The sequence below is a fragment of the Spea bombifrons genome, chromosome 1 (genome assembly GCF_027358695.1).
Source record: "Spea bombifrons isolate aSpeBom1 chromosome 1, aSpeBom1.2.pri, whole genome shotgun sequence".
Classification (NCBI taxonomy): Eukaryota; Metazoa; Chordata; class Amphibia; order Anura; family Pelobatidae; genus Spea; species Spea bombifrons.
The window spans coordinates 155,629,406-155,648,162 of record NC_071087.1 but is presented as its reverse complement, the minus strand read 5'-3'; the positions used below and the strand labels follow the sequence as shown (position 1 = coordinate 155,648,162).

At 42.7% G+C, this 18,757-nt stretch overlaps 1 protein-coding gene across 8 annotated transcripts in view; it reads left to right on the top strand.

Moving 5' to 3' along the window:
- NEDD4L (NEDD4 like E3 ubiquitin protein ligase) overlaps positions 1 to 18,757 on the top strand; it is a 183,638-nt gene that overhangs the window by 137,221 nt on the left and 27,660 nt on the right. For 7 of the 8 annotated variants that reach the window (XM_053448183.1, XM_053448182.1, XM_053448181.1 and 4 more), the window contains 5 exons: positions 10,177 to 10,227; positions 11,490 to 11,551; positions 11,698 to 11,800; positions 13,313 to 13,479; positions 15,673 to 15,802. In XM_053448183.1, coding sequence (XP_053304158.1) covers positions 10,177 to 10,227; positions 11,490 to 11,551; positions 11,698 to 11,800; positions 13,313 to 13,479; positions 15,673 to 15,802 — 513 coding nt within the window. The remainder of the gene's footprint in view (positions 1 to 10,176; positions 10,228 to 11,489; positions 11,552 to 11,697; positions 11,801 to 13,312; positions 13,480 to 15,672; positions 15,803 to 18,757) is intronic. The other variant, XM_053448180.1, reaches the window with a different exon arrangement.

The window sequence follows — 18,757 nt, the reverse complement described above, 5'->3', positions numbered from 1 at the left end:
ATAATGTTATATTTTTTGAAAGATTTTTGCTCGATCTGCCCTTTTCTAGTCAGTGAAGTATATAAAATCTCCCAGCTTGACGCTTGTCTATTTTTTTCTGTTTGACCAATTTCCTGCCTTTTAAATCTTTGTAACGCGTTTTATATCTGATCCAGGTAACAAGCGACAATTTAGATGAGTGCCCAAAGTGCTCAGTGTGTAATTAGCAAGAGCGAAATCTGTTCCGATATCCATGCTGGTGTCACGACTCAAGGTTTCCGCTCCCTCACCTCACCTTTCATTATAATGGTCCAACACGACCAGGTTTCTCCAGTGTGAAGGGCTGAGCTGGCCCTGTATAATGCATCATTTAATGGGTGAGCAGGAATCTTGCCGACTTAACTATACATTTTACAGGGCTGACCAAGCTCTTCTGCAGCAAAAGCTCACTGGTTGGACCTTTTATAATGAATATCGAAGTCAAAAAGCTCCGCTGCAAACTGTCCTGATAATTCTCCCCTTAGTGAATAAAGCCCAAAGCGTTGACGCTCCTTGCTGGATATTTGTTGCCGCGGTTTATTTGTGGCTTGTCCTTATCGCTGGATGCCGTGACCTCTGTGCGGTACGTTGAACCCGTCGGTTATTTCATTAAAATTCGCATGCAATCAGATGTTTTTCGAAATCCAGACACCATCGCCAGATGGCCGTTCACCCACTCATGCCTACAAATCATGCGTGGATTTCGGTGATCAGCTGCTGGCATGTCCTCTGTGCTTCCAGCGTTACAGCAATGCGCGGCATCATTTCTGTGATAAAAAGCATATTTTAGAGACTAATTTTCATATGACGTTTGTGTTTCATAATGCATTGAAATACATAATAAATATAGGAAAATGTAACGTTTCCGAAGCTTCAGGACCTCAGGGGTCTCTTCTTTTGAAAGAATGACCCAATCTGTGCTTTGACTACCCATTGTCTTACCCGATGTCATCACAATCATGGAGGTGCCAGGAGTGGCTTGGAGGTTATCGGTAACCATTTCTGATGGACATGCCCAAAAAATATAGACCTCTCGGTGAGCGCTGACCCCCAAGTTATGTCCTCCCCAGCGGCCGCACTCCTCCTCTATACTCCTAGGGCCACTTCTCAATATACAACGTAACCACTGCTAAGGTGTCCTTACCTCTGGATAAACAATAAGGATATTCGGGGTATGGAGGACCTGAGATGGTTTAACTGAGAATAGTTCCTAAGGCCTTCAGCCTTTACTTAGACTGCAAGCTCCGCGGGGCAAGGACCTCCTTTCCTAATGTATTCATACCTATTGTACTCCAATGAAATGGTCTGGCGATTGTTACTTAGTATGTTAGGGGTCTATTAGAGACCCCTAAATGGGGGATACGTCAGTCCCCTCCATCATCTAATGGGGACCCCATAGATCAAGGATGCTTGAATGGCCCCTCCACTTATTCTATGAGTAATGCATCCCCATACCTTGGAGTTCTTCATTGTGGAACAGAATAATGTTACCGTTAAAGCAGCGAGTTGTTATTATTACTATTATTATTATTAATGTTATTCTGTATTGCATTCACGGCGCCAGGAATCGGCGTCCCGCGGGGGTCCCTTCCCTTTGCGACAGAAGCGGGGGCTTTGGGCAGAAAACAAGCAGTGGGGGTTAATAAAAATAAGTCGCCCGTCTCCGAATGTCCCCTTTTATGTGTAAAGCCGTGTGAGGTTATTGTCTGCCTCGTAGCACGAGCCTCACGCAGGAAAAATAACACGCGTCCGAGGGAGTAGAATGCAGGAAGCGGTCTCCGCTCGGTTGCTAAGCGATGGACGAGCCTCGTGGATGGAGGAGCCGCGACGGGAATTAAAAATGTTCTTTTGCGTTTTGTTCTCTTTGTGCTGCACGGTCTTCGGTGTGGAGATGCGTCCATTGTGTCTCCGCTGATCTCACCTGTGGCGAAGAACATTAATGTGCTGAGGTTAGCCGGTATACGGAGCTGTAGCTGTTCATCGACTTCACTCTCATCACACTCAGCCACCAGCAGGTTGGTCCATCGTCGTGGCGGATTGGTTCAGAATGGCGATGTTGTGCAGCGCTGGCGTAATGTAGGCGCTTCTGAAAACTATACTGGTGTGAATGATGAGCTCGCTGCTGGGCATGATGGGAGTTGTGGTCCTTCAGTACCGAGAGGCTCGCAGTGGCCTGGATTTACGGGTTTGGTGGCAGTTCTCATGAAGCCTACAAGTGGCACCGAATGCGAGACGATGAATTATTGGGGCGCAGGCAGGATTCCGCAGGGAAAGAGCGCGCTGTTAGTGGGGGTCCCAGGCTCTGCGGCCGCAGAAACATGGCTCTCGGGGCAGCTGTGAGCTTTGGTCCGCAGGTTGCCCGTTCTGCTGAAATAAGCGTTATTGAGCCCTTCTGTTCTGCCTTTTTTTCTAGAAGCTGAAAGTTAAAGTCTGTAAGCGTATCGGTTAGTGAATATGCCGCGGTCGTGGTGGCCATGGTGGTTGTCGTGGTGGTCGTGTTGTGTTCTTAACATTGTACGTTATGTATTTTAAACATTGTGTGTTATATTTAATGCTGACCTCTAGTCTTTTCTTAATGTAGAAATCCATCGTAGTCTGTTTTGAGTATTATTATAACTTAATTTAATGAACTTCTATAAAAGTAACATATTTGGCTACCACTGCGGCATTTCGCAGGCACCCTGGTAGCGAGGGGTTAATGCGTCCTTTACTTTCGATCCAGGTCGTCGCCCGGCTTCAGATTGTTGTAAATTGTACGCCTTGAGGTGTTTGTCTTGTATTACAGATGGCGTGCTTTGACGTGATGACACCCGGCTCTCAGTACACCAGATTCATTATAGGAAGGAATCGTGTATAACCCCCCCCAGCGCTGTATGCAGTGATAACCCCCCCCAGCACTGTATGCAGTGATAACCCCCCAGCACTGTATACAGTGATAACCCCCCAGCACTGTATACAGTGATAACCCCCCCAGCGCTGTATACAGTGATAACCCCCCAGCGCTGTATACAGTGATAACCCCCCCAGCGTTGTATACAGTGATAACCCCCCCAGCGCTGTATACAGTGATAACCCCCCCTCGCGCTGTATACAGTGATAATCCCCCCAGGCACAATATACAGTGATAACCCCCAGCGCTGTATGCAGTGATAACCCCCCCAGCGCTGTATACAGTAATAACCCGCCCAGCGCTGTATACAGTGATAACCCCCCCGCGCTGTATACAGTGATAATCCCCCCAGGCACAATATACAGTGATAACCCCCCAGCGCTGTATACAGTGATAACCCCCCCCAGCACTGTATGCAGTAATAACCCCCCCAGCGCTGTATACAGTGATAACCCCCCCAGCGCTGTATACAGTGATAACCCCCCCAGCGCTGTATACAGTGATAACCCCCCCAGCGCTGTATACAGTGATAACCCCCCCAGCGCTGTATACAGTGATAACCCCCCCAGCGCTGTATACAGTGATAACCCCTCCAGCTCTGTATGCAGTAATAACCCCCCCAGCGCTGTATGCAGTAATAACCCCCCCAGCGCTGTATGCAGTAATAACCCCCCCCAGCGCTGTATACAGTAATGTCAGTCGCCATTGACAAAAACCTGGTTTTATCTCTTTGTGTTTGGATAAACTCCCTTTATCTGCAGATCTGGAGGCGTCATTGTTGTCGGTCCTGTGATATTTTGGATGATTTTCCCGGCTGAAACACCACACTGAGCTGATGCTTTATGGCGATGCTAATGAAGTCAGTTCCTCCGTAGACTTCCATTAGCCAGGGTGCCACAAGGTAGTCCCACAAAGAGTCCGGGTATTTGTGTAGCAGATTGGGCTCAGATAACAGAGCAAGAACTCATTAAAAATGGTGGGAGTTCCACCTTGCTGATGAGAGACTGGGGGTATATTTGCTTTTGTGTAGGACGGGTATTTATTTTGTTATCAGCTGCATGCGAGTCCGCAAAAGGACAGAGACTACAAATAATCGTGTTTAGTTTTTTGGGTCCCGCTGTATGCCAGTGCATTGCTTATTTCTAAAGCGTGGCGAGTAATAATAATAATCGCTGCCTACTAAAGGACGCGTTACCTCTATCAGTCGCAGGACAATGTGCGTTTGTAGGTGATAAACACACCAGGGAATGCGGGGCGTAGCTGGGCCCTTCCCGCTGACGTCACGAGACGACATAATGCTTAACGAGAAATCTATTTCATCATCCAGTGTTTCTGAACACCTCAACGTTCTACAGGCACGGTCTTTTATGCCCCCCGGGTCCCTCATTCTTGCTGGTTTTGGGCCGCTCTCTGAGATATTTAAATTGCGTTTCAACGTGTTGTCACTAGAGGGAGTTTCTGGAGCATTTACATCCTCTGTGGATCCTTTCTGTGATCCTTTTGTCCCTCTTCTCCTCCTCTAGCAGGATGTGTTAACATGTATATTAAGGGTTCGCAGTTTTATATATTGTCCTTTTTAATGTTAATTTTCACTTTTATAATAGCGCTCCGGAATCTGCCAGCACTATATAAATAAATAGAATATTTTACAGAAAGTTGGCAACCCTCCTTTAAATATTGATTTGCAATTAGTACTATAAATACCCCAACACACCCCAAAAAACATTCATGTTGTGGACACCCTCATCCCCTAACAAATACGCCCCATAGTGAATTCCCATATTAATATACCCCCCTCCCCCTTTATCGATATAGATAAAAGGTTCGACTCGATGCATTTCTTGGTCTCGTTAACCGTTTATTATTTGCCGCCGGTTTCCTTTGGCCGCTTTATGGTTAAAGTTCCGGGCGTCTTTGTTATTGGAGCGCCGTTCCCGGCTCTGTCTTTTCGAGATACTTTGCGCCCGAGTGCCGTGTTTATGAGAGACTATCGGTAATCGATGACGGAAGGTGTGCGTTCCGTCTCTTTAAAACCGAGAGGTTGGGGGGGGGGATGAGAGAAAAAACAAGTTGCCATAGCAACCATCTTCTAAAAATGATCTGTAGGTGAAGCTGCACATAAATAAAACATTCAAAGTGAACGCGTTAGTTCAATAAACAGCCATAAGGATTGTTATTTCATCTTAGCCGATATACAGCTATAATGCGGAAGATTGCGCAACTTAATATTATTCATGTTTATTTACGATATAGAATATGAAGGAGGCTTATAAGGCCAGAGGCTTGAATAAATCACAGATATATATATATATTCTCGTGCTGCTCTCATGTTATTACATCCCCCTTACATTAAGACCTCCTATTACCAGAAAACCCCCCACCCATGGCCACAGTCCTCTTTGCAGAGTGTGAGGATACGAGGATACAGTATTACATCCATATATCTCTGGGAAGGCTACGCCAGCTCTCGCCCCGGTTTGGGAACAGAGGGGCAGCCCCTGGACCTGCTTGATACGAAGCTTCTAACACATTATTAAACTCTATCGTAAGCACATCTTGTTCCTGGACTAAGGCTTGAGGTGTATTATTTATACATCATATTTTGGAGTATACATTCCAAGTGAAGAATCTTCCATTCGAATACACGTACATACGCACACGCATACACATACTTACACACTACATACACACACACACACACACACTGTTACAGTAGAATTGCAGGGAAGATCAATTCCTGAATCTGTGACTCATAATATAATGTGATATGACAATGATGGAGTGAAATGGGAAATTTTCCTCTCCTGACACACCGGACTCACTCACATTGCCCAACAGCAGAAATCTCCCTTTTTTAGACATCTATAATATTTTGCTGACAGACCGATCCTGCGTGGCAATCATTTAATTATCTTAATTACTGGCCTTTTTGCTCACACCTGCGTTATTACTGAGGTTTGCCGCAAACCACTTACCAAGTTTAAGGGAATCGGGCCTCGCTGTCACCTTTGCCAGATTGCCAGCCTGTCGTCTGGAGAGGGTGACATCTTGGACCCGGCTGCTCTTGTGTTTCCTGGAACTGTTGTAAGTACGTTGAGTACTACTTAGGATAGAGCACTTATATGTGTGTGTGTGTGTGTGCGTGTGTGCGTGTATGTGTGTGTGTGTGTGTGTGTGTGTGTGTGTGTGTGTGTGTGTGTGTGTGTGTATAGAAAATTCTTCCATGAAGATGGGCTTAAAGAAGAGCAAAATTAACCTATAAAACCATTTCTCAATAGAACGTTTTGGATAAAGACGTGTATTATATCATTTAATGGACAAGAATCGTTGTGTACCACCGTTCAAAAGTTTGGGGTCACTTTCATGGAAATAAGGACATTTCTGCCTGTAACATAATTGCAAAAGGCAATCACCCATTTAAACTTAAACTTGGATCAGCGAATACAGCGTGCCATTGGAACACAGGAGTGATGGGAGTGATAAAGGGCCATTGGAACACAGGAGTGATGGGAGTGATAAAGGGCCATTGGAACACAGGAGTGATGGGAGTGATAAAGGGCCATTGGAACACAGGAGTGATGGGAGTGATAAAGGGCCATTGGAACACAGGAGTGATGGGAGTGATAAAGGGCCATTGGAACACAGGAGTGATGGGAATGATAAAGGGCCGTTGGAACACAGGAGTGATGGGAGTGGTAAAGGGCCATTGGAACACAGGAGTGATGGGAGTGATAAAGGGCCATTGGAACACAGGAGTGATGGGAGTGATAAAGGGCCTCTGTACGCCTATGAAGAGATTCCATTTAAAATCAGGCTTTTCCAACTACAATAATCATTTACAGCATTAACCCCGTCTGCACTGGAGTTCTGATCAGTTTCATGTTATTTTAATGGACAAAATTAGCCTTTTCTATATAAAAACCAAAAACATTTCTAAGTGACCCCAAACTTTTGAGTGGTTGTGTATATCCGTGCTCTATTTCTGCAGCAATTAGATCCTTTTCTTATGTCTTTCGTTCTGATACAATACAGAGGAGCCGAGAGAAACGCTATCATTATTAACGTGGTTTAGTCCTGTGACACGGGAATGCAGCGCCCCCCTGTGGCAGTAGGGTCTCTATTGATGCCTTTAATTGTTTTTTTTGCTTATGTAGTATTGTGGTCTAGCTCAACACAAGCAAGTTTAGGTATAAGTGATGAACAATCCACCATGGGGTTTTTTTGTTTTGTTTTTTTTTATCATCCTTTCTATACATTTCTATAAATTTTATAAATATTCCCTTAGTGTGTTTGAGCGTGTGTGTGTATATATATATATATAATTATAAAGCTAAAGAAGGCAACATTGTTGTTTTTCTTCAATACTCGCAATAACGAAGAGAAAAAAAAAATCCTGCTGACCGTGGACTACAATAATTTAGAAATCTTATGTAATAGATTGAAAATGAGTTGGGTATTTCCTTGCCCTTCCACATTCCACACCTAATTTATTACATGTATCTGCTAAAGTATATGTTGTAATTATTGTGAGTTATATGCCACAAGCTAGTATGACATTTCTATTTTTGATTAGCCTCTACCACTTCTACTGGGAGGCTGTTACACTTATCTACTACATCACAATGCACTCTTTAATCGTTCATTTTGTTAGACGGTGGCGTGTAAGCGGCAGGAATCTCCGTCGGGCTGATTGTGAGACAGACTGGTTAGACTTCGTTGTCTGGGTTGATGAGGCGGTCATTCAGCGGCTGTTATCCTCCACTTGCGGGCAGATTAACCGGCGTTAACAATGGGCGCGAAGCTGGCTGCGCAGAGAAGGTGGTCACTTGGTCGCTTGTGGCCAGAAATAACTTTGAGTCTGACATTGGTGACCAGCTGCTGATTCTCCGGCAAATAAACAGGTCATTCCTCGTGCCCCGCGGAGACAGAATGCCTTCTCATTAACCCTATAATAGCTGCTTACCCTGTCGTGAGAAATTATAAAGGTCCTTTGGGTGAAGTATACCCGCATCTCTTCTGGGAGGCGACCACTCTTTTAGATGATGACCTCTTATTCTAGCGTTCCTCCTTGTTTGACACAATCTTCCCTTTTGTACTTTTGTTCTCTCATTCAGGCTATGTATATTCAGATTAAGCAAAGCTATTAGGAATATATCTTATTGTATGTATATATATATATATATATATAGAATGTATTTTATATATATATATCCTTTTGTAATATAATGCAATTTACAGAAAATGTGCTGCAATATCCGGCGATCCCATGAACCAAAAGGAGAGCCGTAGTGCATGTAAACATAATAACGAATTGCATATAAACTTTTGTTTTACCCGCTTGTCTGTACAAAGTCCGTCCTGAGATGATTTAGAGTGTTTAGTGAGCCCATCGTAGATGTCAGGTCGGGGGCTCATGTCTCCCTATAATGGCAATGGAGTGAAGCCATTGGGGATTCCGTTGCACTAAACGGCCATATATCGCTTAGTCGGCCCCAAGGCCAAAGTACGGTAGCCCAAGTTTGGCGAGTTCTGATTTTTATGGCTATATTGTTTACCAAGGAGCTGAACCAGTGGGACGGCACCGTTAATGGTGTCCAGCCTTCTCCGGACGCCATTAACGAGGCTCCTGTGGCAGGAGAGGGGGCTCAATCCAAAGGTTTGGGCAGAACCTGTGAATATATACAGCAGAAAAACATACAGAAGGGGAGCGGAGACCCAAAGAGTCCGTATAGTGTGACGGAACCCCCGAATGGTGGGCTCCTGCTGTCGAGGATCTCCTGCTCGGTTTTGTCCACTTGTTGGTCGTCGTTATTTTAGCAGCCGGGACCCGGGAATCTGCGCTCTTTATGCTCCTCTTTCTTTTTACTCTGCCGGAAGATCCTCCAAAATATCGCCGGACCCATCTGCTGATGGAGCGGCCCCTTTTACTCTTGGAGCGGGACCTGAAACAGTTACCATGAGCGGCTTTGTCATAGTAAAGAAGACGGAGCCCTTCGGTGACACGTTACCGCCGTGACATCATCTGAAACTTAGTACTTTTTGTTTTGTTACATAAGGAGTGTGGGTGGCAGTTCGCGATTATTTGTCCTAGTCCTTAGATTTCTCCTAGAAAATCCTCCGAAATAAAGCCCCCGCTGAACAGCAAATCATTTCCATTCTCCTCCCATCTGTGTTTTAACCCTTTTTCTTTTTATCTCGACGGAATCTTCAGGCAATGCCACCGAAATGCCGCAATGTCCGCCCTCAACAGTTTTATATTAAAGGGGGTTTAAAAATGTCTCTTACGCTCTTCCTGGAATCTGTATCAGCCGTAGGCTGCGTGCGGAATACATTTTGGGGGTCAATAGTAGAGTGGAAGATAAGTGGAGCAGCCTCCCATCAGAAGTGGTAGAGGCTAATACATTAAGGTTATTTAAACATTCATGACATAGACATACGGCTCCTGAATCTAAGACGAGACCAACGACTGATTAAGGTCCGGGTCTTTACATCAGGAAACATGGGCAGACTAGACCAAATAACTGAACGTTTTTATACAATTAACCCCTTCTTGCCTTTAATTCTGTAATAACCAATGCACCTTAAACCATATGCCAATCCTTTCTTAACCCCTTAAGGACAAAGGGCGGTCCCTAAAACCATTGAAAACAATGCATTTTGAGCCCGTACATGCTTTTTTTTTTTTTTCTACAAATGTGGGAAATTATAAAATTTCCCTAAATTTACGCATTACAGGTGGGGTTTTCCTTGAAGGCGAGAGTCTGCCGCCAATTTGCTACAGGGAAATAATGTGTATCGGGGTCTTTTGTTCCAAATCAGATGTTCGGATTAGGCCATGAATTGCGATGAATTATTTAATTGCCCGGAAAAACTCTGCAGCCTTTTCTGAAATAGAAATTCTTTCCCGGAAGAGAATTTCCAAATTTTGTGCTCCCATCATTCATAAACCGAGAGGTCGATGGATCGGAGACGTCAATGTGGAATGGGTTGAAATGTAATAAGTGATCTACGTTTGGAAGTTTGCGGTCCCTATTCTTAGTCCTCAAAAACAAGAAAATCCCTAAGTGACCCCAAACTCGAACAGAAGCAGAAATATGTTGTTGTCGTGCAAAGTTTGAAAAATGGACCATAGCAACCATGGTATATGTCCAGCGAACGCGACTGTTCTGTTGGTTGCTATGGTAATAAAACCACTTTTTCGGTACATAGATCCCCTGCTGCATGTATGTATCAGAATATTTCTAAATGTTCTCTTTTTATGTTTACAGACCAGAGATGACTTCTTGGGTCAAGTTGACGTCCCTCTAAACCACTTACCGGTAAGACTCTCTTAATTCTATAATTCTATGTGTTTTACCTTAAAGTGGAACCTCACACCTGCTGGATATGCCATATCCGTTCATCAGCCATGCTGACGTCATTAGGCGGCCGCTGGCCTTAAAGTGCCGGGGACTCCTCGTTATCCCCACTCCGGCGCTGTGAGACTGCTTTTCAACATTTTGTGCCGAAATCACTCATTTTGCATTAATAAAGCTAGTGATTTATTTTTAGCACAGCAGAACATTATTATAGGTGCTTTTTCACCCAAATCATTCACCTCACTCTGCAGTATGCTACAGAGATAAACATTAAAGCTTAATCAGCTGAAAGTTACCAGCCTATCAGTGCCTGTGGCTATGTCACATGACAATTTAATGCTCCTGGAAAAAACTTCACGTGGTTAAAGTTATTTCGAGGAAACTTTTGGTTATTTGATAGTTCCAGGAATGCTGCTTCCAATAAAGCTGAATTTAGTTAAACGTGTTTAACAGAGTAAGCGGAACAGCACCTTTAATTCAGTACCATCGATATCGACAAAAACCAAACTGTTCTTATTGGTGATCAGTCGTGGATCCCAGGAGCCGTATGCCTATCCCATGCATGTTTAAATCCCCTCACTGTATTGCCCTCTACCACTTCTGCTGGGAGGCTGCTCTTCCTATCTACCACCCTCTTAAGTTTATCCAAAACTAAACACCGGGAGTAGTGAATTCCCCACATAAGCGCACGTGATCTCACCACAAATAAACCTTTGCTTTGTTTGATCAGACATTCTGCTGGATGTATTTGCTGTGCACAATCGCAAACCATATATTTGCCGGCTTACGCTCCCGTCTCTGCCGAATAAGGTCATTTTCTAATATTGCCGTTAAATGTTAACCAGTAGATTCAAGTTACTTTGCCTTTAACAAAAAAAAAATATTTTAAACAAAAAAAATTGCCAGAAAGTTTTACCGAACAACGCTAAAATATTATTAAAAAATGTAAAAAAAATGTAAAAAAAATATTTCTGACATAAATAATGTCCGTTATGGTAAGCTTTTAGATTCACAACTTCCCTCTTTGTGCAACAAAAAGAATCAGATAATTATCAGTCCTGCAACATTTAATGAGTATGCTAAGATACAGATTACCGACGGCACCTGAGGGAAGTTTATATTTATTTAAATCTATTAAAATCTAATGAAAATGTCATTTTGTGCGAAACCCGAATCCTTTCACAGAAGCCACCGTGTTAACAATTAACTTTTCTTGTTAACAGACAGAAGATCCCACAATGGAGAGGCCGTACACGTTCAAAGACTTCCTACTCCGACCACGAAGGTGCGTGTGCCCAAACCCGCTTTAGGGGATTGATTTAACCCTTTGCGTTCTCCAGCACACGCATACAGCTGAGTGTACCTTTACGGTGGCAAACTTTGTGTTTTTAAATACCTTTCTTTCTTTATTTTTTTTGTTTTTATTTTTAGCCACAAATCTCGGGTTAAGGGTTTCTTGAGGTTAAAGATGGCGTACATGCCTAAAAACGACGGGCAAGAAGAAGAAACGAGCGAACAGAGAGAAGAATCTGAGGTACGGCTGCTATTTTGGGGGAAAAACGCCTCATTTGGAATGTTGGGTTCCTTCTGTTATTAATAATGATGGCCACGTTGTTTAAAGGCATTCTATTTTTTTTTTAAACTTGATGGCCGTTTGGGGGCAGTGGGGTCCCTGTAATTCCCTGTGGTGGGCTGCTACTGATGGCAAAGCCAGCTTGTGAAGAGATATGGAGGCCATAGTGTGATTAGAAGAAATCTGCAGAAAAAAAGCTGCATCAGGGTCATTAACCCCTTAATGACAATGTACGGGCTCAACATGCATTGTTTTCAATGGGTTGAGGGACCGCCCATTGTACTTCAGGGGTTAATAAAAACTGCTACTATTTTGTTTTTTGGGGGGCTTATTGTCCAGCTCTGCGTTGTACGATACGCTTTCTGCCTTCTAAAAGCAACATTGTAAAGACCCATCTGTCTTCTGTTTCTGCCCCAAAAATGCTGGGAGCCTGCGGGGGGCGCCCTGCTGGCCGACGGCGCTTAATAAGCAGATGCCTTGTTTGTATTTTGAAGGGGAAAGATTAAAATAAGGTGTTTCTTTGTTTATAACGTTGGTTCTTTAAATGTTTGATGTCCTTACACGTAGCCCTGAAGTCAAACAGTTTAAGTCCTTTTCTGGTATTTTAATGAGGTTTGCGGACGGTGCGGGGTGAGTGCATCAGAGAGCGGTGGTAGCAACACAAATGAAACTGGAGGGTTTCAAGAAGAATAGTATAGTAGAATAGTATCGCCTGTGTGAATGTACATGGGGTTTTGGGAATATTTAACATAGATACTGAACCCAGCTGATAAAAGGAAGTATTTTAACCCGTGTAATGTATTGCTTGTATCGCAGAGAATCGGAGGCTGTTTAGCACTGTATTTAAAATGCATGTTCCACGTCCCAGGTTGCCCCCTTCCCCTATAAAATCATGGCAGGAAAGCCCCCGCCTGGTACTATAGGAATCCCTGGCTCCAGATGTATGGAGTTTGAGGTCATGGTGGTTATTTATGGCTCATGGGTTTCCTCTAGAATAGAAGCTACTGGCCAGTATAGAATAAATTTTTTTATGTATTATGTGGATTTTGCAGGGGGGAAAAAAGCCATAGACTAGGGGTATCCAACCTGTGGCCCTCCAGCTGCTGCAGGACTACATCTCCCATACTCCTCAGCCAGACCCTTAGCTGAATTGTGGGAGATGTAGTCCTGCAGCAGCTGGAGGGCTGCATGTTTGACACCCCTGCCATAGAACATTTGGGGTGGAAAATGTAGAATCTAATTGTATACTTTTGGATAAGATCTAGCGGTACGTTGCATCGTGTTGTAGAACATTAGATGTGTAGGATTTCACAGTAGAGCGTTGGGTTGATCGCGTAGAACGTGGGTGTAGATAGCGCCTCGTCTTTCTTTAAACCTTCAAAGCTATTGTTTACATGTTGCTGTAGAGCTTTTGACTAACTTGCGCAGGCTTTGTTTCTAAAAACGTGGCTAATCGGTACGTGGTTTCTGTAGCAGGCCTGGGAAGCGGCGGACACGAATGATTCCACTTCTCCACATCAGCAAGAGCTGCCTGCTCCCCCCATGCCACCTGGGTGGGAAGAAAAAGTGGACAACCTCGGGCGTACATATTATGTCAACCATAATAACAGGACCACGCAGTGGCACCGACCAAGTCTGATGTAAGTGTTTCCATGATTAATGCTGTCGTTTGCTTTCTACGCTTTATGGTGTTTAAGGTGATGTCCCACGAGAAAAAAAAATTCCCTACGCATAGAATGCAGTAGTGTTGATCGGCAGTGACAAAAACCTGGTTTTATTACCTTTTGTCCCCAAAAAAACTCCCTTTATCTGAAGACCTGGAGGCCTGGGAGTTTTTTATGGCAATGAAGTCCATTCCTCCATAGACTTTCATTAGGGTGTCCGACTGGGTGATTAATACCATTCTATTAATCATTCTATTATTTACCCCGAGTCGGTGCGATAAGAAGTCAGGGTGTTTTTCTTGCAGATTAGGCTCAGATAACAGAGCCAAAACTCACACAAATGGCTAATATGTAGCTGCTTGAAAATATCCTATTATAAAAAAAACTGTTTTTTGGTTTTTTTTGGAAATTAATTTTTAAATTAATAGTAAGTAATTTGTAGGATTTGCTCCTTAAGTGCCAAAGAGAACCGAACATTACATCTGAGAGTATAAATGCTACAGTGAACCCGATGGCTCCGTATGTCCGGCTTGGAGGAGAGAAGAGCGAGACGGGATGTGATAGAACCATTCAAATACATAAGGGATTTAACAAAGTACAGGAGGGGAGTTTATTTAAAAAGAGGAGAAACGTTAGAATCTAACACTATAGCGTCAGAGGCTTAGATGTAATGTAATTAAACTAATTTTGATTGAGTTGTAGATAAGTAGAGCAGCCTCCCAGCAGAAGTGGTAGAGGTTAATGCAGTGAGGGCACTTAAACATGCATGAGATGGGCATATGACTCCGGAATCAAGACCAACACCTGAGTTTGAGTCTTTAAATCAGGTGAAATGGGCCAAATTGGTCTTATCTGCCATCAAATTCTATGCTTCTGAGTGATTCAAAAAATAAAATTTCTCTGCAAACAGAATACCCGCCATGTGGTGTTGGGAACCGGCCGATACGCCACAAGCATTCCGCTGTAACATGCTACGGAGGGTTTCAGCGATAGCGAACGCTGCATAATTGATGAATTTATGAATATTTCAAAAAGCCTGGTGGTAAAAGTGCGTTTTGATTGCATTTGGATTTCATGCCTGCAGATGTTGGAGTGTGAAGCGTGTCGCTCTCACATGTGCAAGCAGAATTACATTAACAATCACAATGCGGCGGAACGGGACCCTGAACGCTTTCGTGAAACATGACGGATAGAGGGTCAGAGGTCCTGCCCGATACAGTCCGTAGTGGAAGCGTGTCGCTGGTTCATAATAACACGGATGCGGCTCCAAAGAGCATACGTTTCGGCGTGTATTTCGAGCAATGTAAAATTTGGCCAGAGGCTTAGCAGTCATTCAATTCTTAATGATGACACGAAAACCCAAAGGTGGAATGGTATCCGTCACTGCGAGTAACATTTCACATTCCACTTTTATTACCGTCTAACAACAGGTTCCAATTTATTGTTTGGAAAAACAAAATATAGATTGTCTAATTGTGTGCGTGTGTGTGTGTGTATATATATATATATATATATATAGTTATAGTTATATTTAGATTCATATTGAGTACTGATATTTTTTGTGAGTATAGTAGGATATCAGATCCTCTCTTTTATTAGTATTGAATAGTACTAGAGTCTCTTTTTTTCCTCGAGTAAAGCTCTGGGCTATTTTAGTAGCTGAACTCGGCATATTAGTTAATGGACTGTCAAGGGAATCAGATCTCGAGCCAAATAGAAAATAGATTCTCGCGAGAAACTTCAAAATGTACGGGATACATACCTCAGGACTCTGAGTGTTTGCCCCAATCTCAGGGTAAAGGGGTAGTTTCTCACGGGCTACTTCCTTTTGTACACCTCTGTGATCATATCTAAGACTCCCAATTGGTACCGAGATAAAATAAACCCTTAATTTAAAGCCAAGTATCTCCAAATCGGTAACACCGATGGGGAAAAAAAAATAGCATAGGTATTTTTAATAAAATGTAATTATTCCAAAAGTTATGGTGCCAACATTGCTCATTTAAGAGAGTTTAGTCTCGCTGGGACCTTTGTTGTTAGACCGGCTGCTGCTCCACCGAAGACCAGAGTAAGGTCTACAGAGAACGTTTGAAAGCTGTTTTGTAGAATATATATAAGAATATTGTTCCACTGTCATTCTTCTTCATGTCCCTCGTTCATAATTTCCAGAGATGTAACGTCTGAATCCGATAACAACATAAGACACATACAGCAAGAAGCCCACAGAGTTTTCCGGTCAAGAAGACATATCAGTGAGGATCTGGAACCAGACCACCTCGATGCTGGAGATGTTCCTGAGGTAGGTGGATTGTTTCATTGTTCAAGGTAACCTTCAAAGCAAAATCTTATTTTCTCAGATGAAAGACATATAAACAATTATTGTCAAGCGCAGTCTATCTTCCTACATTACCTCTACCTCATTGCCGACTCCCTTGTGTGTATATATATATATATATATATATATATATATATATATATATATATATATATATATATATATATATATATATATATATATATATATATATATGTGTATGTTAATTAGGAATGGCATGGTAATTAAACCTTCAGACTTCCAGCCCGGATAGAGGAGAGTTACACCTTTCAAACATATACCTCAGATCAGTTATGCCCATCATCTGTCCACCTCCAATATTTTCCATCGCGTACCTCTTTTGCTTTATCTAATACCCCCCCCCATGGTCACCTTGAGGACCTCCCTGCAGAGAGGAAGCCATCGTAGATACCTGAACTTCTCTGTTTTAGGTGTTCTAATTATAGAATGTTTTGGTAAGTAATTAAAGATCCCATGTATTTATAATTAATAGCGTAGAGTTAGGAGACCTCCTTGGATTTATGAAGAACAGTTGGCTTGATACCGTGGTGTGGACTACATTCGTACTCATAAGTTGTGTTATCTGGAACGTTAACTAGTTTGTCAGAGGTGTGTAGGGAGCACCTACGTTATAATGCCAGAAACAATGTAACATACCCCCCAACATTTCATACGGCCAAGGAGAGACAGTTTTATTGGAGACAGAGGCATCTACGGCATACTGGACCAAAGTATTGTATGAACACAATCTGCTGTATAAAGGCATTTATTGTGTGCAGTGTAAATACCGATTATTGGCGAAGAACTCTTTGATACTGTAACACGCACCGGGCGTTCTGAGCCTCTATCAGAGACATTTTATTACCCAAGCTTTCTTTGTTTCCAAGTACAGACCGGGTTAAATTACGTCGGTGTTAATTCCATCATGTGATTGCCATTTTATTTTCCACACATGTCAATCATGTCACATCCATTCTGGTCCCTGGCAGCGACACACGGGTTTGTCCCGAGCTCGTACGTCACCGGGGCTTTCACAGATCCTTGTGTGGACCTGGCATTTATCACCCAAAATATCTTTTGGTTTTCGCTATATCGAATACCAACCTGGCACGTATTTGAAGCTCATTAAGAATGGCTCCGTTCTGGCAACGCTCTTGTTTATAGACCGCAATATCAGTTAGAGGTTATTAAAGAGCATTGTGGACTCGCAGCAGCTTAGCACGCTAAATACATGTCTTCTTCATGCAAAACATTCCTGCCTAGCGGAACGAGTCTGATTCTGGGTGAAGGGAACAGGCGGACGGGTCGTGTTTTCTTCCGACAGTCTGGCTGCAAAGGGAATAAGCAGGAATTACCAGGCAAATCATATTTTACTTGGAATCCATGTGTAATAAATATCAATACACACTATATATATATATATGTGTGTGTGTATATATCATTTATTGATAGGGTGCCAGGATATTCCGTAGGAAGTGAACATTAACAATAATAATAAAAAAATAGATACAAAATAGACAATATCAGTAACATTCTTGTACAGAAGGAGAAGAGATCCCTAATCTTGTAGGCTTACAATCTATTGGGAGGTTGAGGGTGAATAAGAAAGAAGTGCAGTCGCACAGTCCATATCTGATTTTAGCCTTTTGTATTCTTGCTTGAATTTGGGTGACTTCATTCAGAATATCGTCACCTGATAAATTTAGGGTTTTCTCTGTTATCAGGACAATTTAGCTGCCACCATTAGCGAGTCATTACCAGACAGGCTTTGCGATGGGCCATACAACGGCTAATATTTGAATAGTCTCGAGGTCCGCTCTTTTAAAACGTTCCCAGGTATGTGTATGAGTCACATAGACGGCAAGCAAAAATAGCAAGAAAGGTATTGTGGAGAAATAATCATTCTCTTTAGAATGAAGATTCTCCAGTCCCAGGGAAAATACTTTTTTCATTATAGATATTCAAGATAAAACAATACTGGTGCAACAAAGGTTAAAAATGGTACGATCGGAAGTGTCGGTTACTATGACAACTGCGCCACTTCAACTTGGCTCTTCATACATAGGCTTTCGAATCACATGGAGACTTCAGTGGGTGATAAATTATTTACAGGAAACGGAAGATAAATTAAAATGCAACATCGTGTGGCTCCGCGCACGTTTTCTAATTACGTTTATGTAAATGATGTCAATTAAGATGAAAGGCCCTTAAATGTACGGCCAGCGCAGACGTCGGTGGGAATGCCCAGACCTTGTATCTGTTCCGATAATGTTTCTCCGTTCAGCTAATGGAAATTCATCATCACAAAGAGTCAGCGAGCCAACAATGCCTTCCGTAACCCAAAGAATAATTAAAAATTCAGATCACAGACATTTCCGAGGGTTCTTCTTTTAATGAATCTTCCTTGAGCCGTGTGACATTTTCAATGACTTTACGAGAAGCTTGATTTATTTAATTGGTAGCATTTCGCTTGGTCCTACGCCGCGTTATGCCTGATTTACTACTAATGTTTATTTGGATCGTATATCCCTGTCCAACAAAATCTGGCTTTCAGAACCAAGTCACTTATTAACTTATCTGTAGTTTAAAAAGAAATCCTGGCTGCTAAGGGTGCCTGTGAGGGACAAACTTGTTTAGATTGCATTTATACTGGCAGCCGGAGCACCGGAACGATTCTCTAGCATCTAGTATTCCTATTATTACCGTGCCCATTGCGTGTAATGCAAAATATGTTTTGGGTAGCTGGGAACATTTGGTGGCTTATTGTGATGTGAGTTGTTTTGGGGAGCAATTTAGAGGTTGCAGGGCTTGATCTTAATGGACCGGGAGAACATGGAGGTGCGATAGAAAGGAGGGAAGTTTATTTCATGATCTTAACCTAAAAAGTAAGAGGCTTAGGTGTGTATATTGCAAGATTTT